Source organism: Sphaeroforma arctica (assembly GCF_001186125.1).
Source record: "Sphaeroforma arctica JP610 unplaced genomic scaffold supercont1.621, whole genome shotgun sequence".
Lineage (NCBI taxonomy): Eukaryota > Ichthyosporea > Ichthyophonida > Sphaeroforma > Sphaeroforma arctica.
The window spans coordinates 10,335-16,246 of record NW_014039937.1 but is presented as its reverse complement, the minus strand read 5'-3'; the positions used below and the strand labels follow the sequence as shown (position 1 = coordinate 16,246).

General features: G+C 43.9%; 1 protein-coding gene across 1 annotated transcript; it reads left to right on the top strand.

Annotated features, from left to right (window-relative positions):
• Window positions 1–1,841: 1,841 nt before the first annotated feature.
• Window positions 1,842–4,275, top strand: SARC_07668 (hypothetical protein; the record flags this gene model as incomplete). Its single annotated transcript, XM_014298379.1, has 5 exons — window positions 1,842–1,890; window positions 2,434–2,539; window positions 3,172–3,271; window positions 3,508–3,711; window positions 4,171–4,275. The coding sequence occupies 5 exons, from the start codon at window positions 1,842–1,844 to the stop codon at window positions 4,273–4,275; spliced, it is 564 nt and encodes a 187-aa protein (XP_014153854.1).
• Between the last annotated feature and the right edge of the window lie 1,637 nt (window positions 4,276–5,912).

The window sequence follows — 5,912 nt, the reverse complement described above, 5'->3', positions numbered from 1 at the left end:
TAGTGAGTGAGTGAGTGTAGTAAGTGAGTGTAATAGGTGAGTGAGTGAGTGTAGTGAGTGAGTGAGTGAGTGAGTGAGTAAGTGAGTGTAGTGAGTGAGTGTAGTGAGTGAGTAGGAGTGAATGTAGTGAGTGAGTGTAGTGAATGAGTGTAGTGAGTGAGTGTAGTGAGTGAGTAGAGTGAGTGAGTGAGTGAGTAGAGTGAGTAAGTGAGTGAGTGAGTAGAGTGGGTGAGTGAGTGAGTGAGTGTAGTGAGTGAGTAGAGTGAGTGAGTGAGTGAGTGAGTGAGTGAGTGTAGTGAGTGAGTAGGAGTGAATGTAGTGAATGAGTGTAGTGAGTGAGTGAGTGAGTGAGTAGAGTGAATGTAGTGAGTGAGTAGAGTGGGTGAGTGAGTGTAGTGAGTGAGTGAGTGAGTGAATGAGTGAGTGTAATGAGTGAGTGAGTGTAGTGAGCGAGTGAGTGAGTGAGTGTAGTGAGTGAATAAATGAGTGAGTGAGTGAGTGTAGTGAGTGAATGAGTGAGTGAGTGAGTGTAGTGAGTGAGTGTAGTGAGTGAGTAGAGTGAGTGAGTGAGTGTAGTGGGAGAGCGTAATGAGTGAGTGAGTATAACGAGTTAGTATAGTGAGTGAGTGTAGTGGGTGAGCGTAATGAGTGAGTGAGTATAACGAGTGAGTATAGTGAGTGAGTGTAGTGAGTGAGTAAGTGTAGTGAGTGATTGTAGTGAGGGAACATGGTCACATTGTATTATTCTATTCATCCGAGAATGACCACATAAATACCCTGTTGTACTATCCGCTCCTATGTATGCTGTTGATCGTCCGTACACTTCACACACCCCACTCCCATCCACCCACGTGTGCACGCTTACCACAGGATAGCACGGGGTTTGGTGACAACCGAACTGTGGACAACTACACTGCTCTGATTGACAGCTTCCACCACCCCTCCGACCTGATGTCCATTCATATGTTAATTTCGGAGCCAGAGCTCTGTGAGCGGGTCCGCGCCATGGGTCATACGCCTGGAGGATATGTGCGTGTGTGACAGGGGTGAGTGTGGTTGTATGCGCCTGAGTGGTATATATCGATGATATCAGTATTATTATTGGCTGTAGTGAATGGCGAGGGTAGACGATTGGTGTTATTAGCCTTAGTCATAGCCAGTGGTGGACAGTCTATGTTGTGGGTTATGATTGATAGAGAGTGGGGGGACCACTTTGCCCTGGTAGGCTATGTGCCGAGGGGTAAGGCAGTCTAGTGTACACGGAGTGACCTCGCTCGTTGCTTGTGAAAATGTTCATTTAATCAGCATCAAAATCTGAGCCAGCTTGTCACTACAACCCATAGCTCACTCGATGTTGGGTGTGTGTTTGTTTTATTAGTCCATAGCTCACTTGATGTTGTGAGTGTGTTTGTTTTATTAATCCATAGCTCACTCGATGTCGTAATTGTGTTTGTTTATTTCAGCATCAAATCCGGGCTATCTGCCGAGACTACCATGTGAGTGTTGGGTCCGATCGCCACGCCGATAACATTCAAGTGATGAGACGTAGTATGCTGTCAATGTATCGGAACACACTCATCTGCGCAGGTGTAATTAACGTGTAGGTTTAAAGGGGGTTTGAGACTATGTCTATTGTTTTCCTTCATCTTTGTATTATATGAGAGCTTGTGGGGTATGTTAAATACAATTAATAAGGCGTAGTATGTTGTCAATATATCGTAACATACTCACATCCGCAGGTATGATTAACGTGTAGGATTGAAAGGGGTTTGGGGCTATGTCTATTGTTTTCCTTCATCTTTGTATTATATGATGGTTTGTGGGGTACGTTAAATTCAAGTATGAGACATAGTATGCTGGCAATGTATCGTAACACATTCATCTCCGCAGGTGTGTTTAACGTGAATATATCTCCGCAGGTTCAGGTCGTTCGATGTCATGGTAGATCTGAGCTATAAATAGCTCGAGTAGTATCTGTGCATAGGAATGAGCGATGCTTGCAGTACAATACTTAGTAACAGGGTAGTCTTTACCCGGATGAGCAATGAACAGTCTCAACTACAAACACCCATGCTGCTACAGCATACTGACTTGGCCGTATGCGCAATATTTTGCCCCAAATTGGACTAGATTGGTCATATGCACAGCATTCTGGTTCAATTGGACTAAATTAGTTGTATGCACAATATTCTGTCCCAGAATTTGACTATATTAGTTTTATTCACAAATTTTCGACCCAGAATTGGACTAAATTAGTCGTATGCCCTATATTCTGTCTCAGAATTGGACTAAATTGGTTGCATGCACAAATTCTGTTCCAGAATTGGACTAAATTAGTCGTGTGCACAATATTCTGTCCCAGAATTTCGACATGATTAATATTCTGTCCCAGAATTGAATTAAATTGGTCGTACACACTATATTTTGTTCCAGAATTGGGCTGCGATATCGATTATGTGCTGTGGATCGATGACGATATGGTGGACGTTGGACCCGATGTCCTGCCCACCCTACTGGCCTTTAACAAACCCATTGTCGTGTAAGTAGAAGACGTCCTATATCAATGGTATATATGTAAAATGGCCAACAACTGTATCTTTGTGTAAACTCTCGCCAAGAGTTTAGGTTGCTAAGATTTATAGAGTTCATCTGCCATGTCACAGTGTTGTGTGCTGAGGTTAACTTGTATGAGCGCGTATGTAGGCTAGCCTGCTACTCCAGTCCAGGTTGTATGCTTAATCCTATAGCATTGGCCCACAGTTAATGTAGAGCTCGTGACGTAGTTGTGCATCAAATATTTTTTTATAAGGTAACATCACCCCAAATTATATGTAGAGTGTGACTGTTTCTTCCATATACGGGTTTGCTCGGAATTTGTCGTCTACTTATGTGTACCGGGTTCAGATCTGACACTTGACACGTGACACTTGACACTGTTCACATACTGCATTAATTCCCGGTTGCTAGTAGGTACTTTGTACTGACCAGATGAGTGCTCAGGACAGATAACTGTGAGATATCAGTCACACTAAATCCGATTTCAAAAAGCAATAGTAAATAGTCATGACATCTGACACCAACTTGACACATGTCACACTAACTTGACACATGTCACACTAACTTGACACATGTCACTCTAACTTGACGCACGTGACCACTATCTATATATAGTCCCCGATGCTTGTTCAGAACAGACACGGGAAAGATCAGAGAGTACGACCTCAACTCATGGAAAGGCCGAAGGACCAAACCGCCACTTCGTCAGTTGCAGGTACAGTGCTACACGCAACCCCCCCCCCCCCCTTCCACTTCTTATCCTTGTCTGAGGTCCTTGTCTGAGATCCCTGTCTCTCCCTATCCTTATACCCTTATATTCCCATACTCTTATTATATTCCCATAACTTTATATTCCCATACCCTTATATTCCCAAACCCATGTCTCACATCCGTATCTCCTCACATCCCTCATCCATTTCTCTCATACCCACATACCCCCATCACCTTCAGTCCGGATCGTATCCGGGTTACGTACCTCGGCCAGACAAGAAAGCCAGGCACAAGCACCTCAATGAACTAATGCACGCGACTGTAGACAGATTGGTGGAGATTGAGTCGGTGGGTGCCACTGTGTTGTTGGTCAATGCAGAGGTCCACTGCAACGGGATCAACTTCCCAGTCATGAATGTGATCGGAGCCACATGGAATGGCAGGGTGTGTATGGGTGTGATGTTGTATGTTGCTGTAGGATCACCCTAAGGTCATGCGTGTGCGTTTATGTGTGTGATGTTGTATGTTGTTGGCGTGTTTGTGCGTATGTTGGGGCTTTTCTCTCTCTGTGTGTGTATGTGTATGTGGCGTGTGTAAGAGTGAGTGTAAAGTCGTTACGGCTGGTGCGTGTATAACATCATCTCGTTCATAGTGACGCCAGGCGGGTGTGGGCGTGCCGTGCCTAACTTGTGATAAAACCTTAAAACCCTAAACCCTAAGCTCTAAGCCTCCTGTCCAAGATGTTTTGAAACAGTAGAGCTAAGCAAGCAACTCTTGGAGTTTTATTTGTATAGCCCGTACCCCTATTTATTCATAGCACATCCACCCCAGTACTCGTCATAACTCACCCACCCCAGTTTAATTCATAGAACCACCACCCCCATCATGTACCGAACTTTTCAGGGCGGCTACGACGGCATTGAAACTGAAGGGCTGTGCTACATGGCCAAAATAATAGGCTACCAATGCTATGCCGCACCGCACATCACCGTACGCCACCGCGATTAACTGCAACGGAGGATGGAAGAACTAAGTACCGAAATGCCAATGCAGACCCAATTCTTACAGGCTGCGCATATTTGGAGAGGATGGATACCAATCACCCATGCAGACCCAATTCTTACAGGCTACGCATGTTTGGAGAGGACGGATACCAATCACCAATGCAGACCCAATTCTTGCAGACTATTCATTTTCGGAGCGGACGGATCAAATCACCAATGCAGACCCAATTTTTGCAGACTACGCATATTTGGAGAGGATGGATACCAATTACCGATGCAGACCCAGTTTTTGCAGACTACGCATATTTGAGAGGGTGGATACCAAATCACCAATGTAGACCCAATTCTTACAGCCTGCGCATGTTTGGCGAGGATAGATACCAAATCACCAAAGCAGACCCATTTCTTGCAAACTACTCATGTTTAGGTATCATTAGAACGTAGGGAAGAAATCGTTCACTACACGTCACGGCGACGAACTGCCATCGGAGGACGAAAGACTAAACCAAAAAACCAATGGAGACCCGATTCTTGCAGACTACGTATGTTTGGGAATCGTTGACATATAGGACACAAATCGTTAGTGTAGGACGAGGATCGGCTGGATATGCGATGCTACAGACCCATTTATGATTTAGCACAGTCTTCAGGGGGATTGGGGATGTAGCATGGAGATAGGCCGGAAAGCCACGAATACGTGTCTTAGCCCAACGAGATCAGTATACCTTACAACAGCCAGAAAGTGGATGAGATGGGAAGTGTGAGAGTTGGCTATGTATTGGTTGGTCTACGAGAAAGGGCTGGCGAACCCAGAATACAGACTCACGCGCAACGGTACATGCATAAGCAAACTGTGGAAGAACCGGCTAAACGGTGGTCAGAGATTGGGTATGTCTCGAAATTGATCTTAAAGACGACATATTTCAGACCCAAATCTGAGCTCTAGCGATCCGAGCGGATGCTAGCAAAATGGGTTAGCAAGAGAGGAGCAACCTATATTTGACTAGGACAACAAAGACAGACCCACCGCTGGTAGTGAAACAGTCGTACTCGCAGCCGTAATTTCAGTCGTACACTATTCAAGTACAAGTATATAGCGTACACCACCGAAGATGTTAAAATCACACAGATATCTATATGAGTACAAGTATATATCGTACACCACCAAAGATGTTAAAATTACACAGATATCTGTATATGAGTATAAGTATATATAGTATACACCACCGAGGATGTTAAAATTTCACAGATATCTATATACGGGTACAAGTATATAACGTTTACACCACCGAAGATGTTAAAATCACACAGATATCTATATACTAGTACAAGTATATATCGTACGCCACCAAGGATGTTAAAATTACACAGATATCTATATTCAAGTACAAGTATATATCGTATACACCACCAATTATATCGAACTGAGATTTGATAACCAGGCCAGAATATATGTGCCATGGGCATATCGCCGAACGCTAACACAGAGTGCGTTGGACTGCTCAAGGCTACACTGTGAACCCGGGGACGACGAACGAGAACGACCCATGGCAAGATAATAAAAGAATATAAATACATATACATACATACATATATATATATATATATATATATATATATATACTAAGTAGGATAGATAGA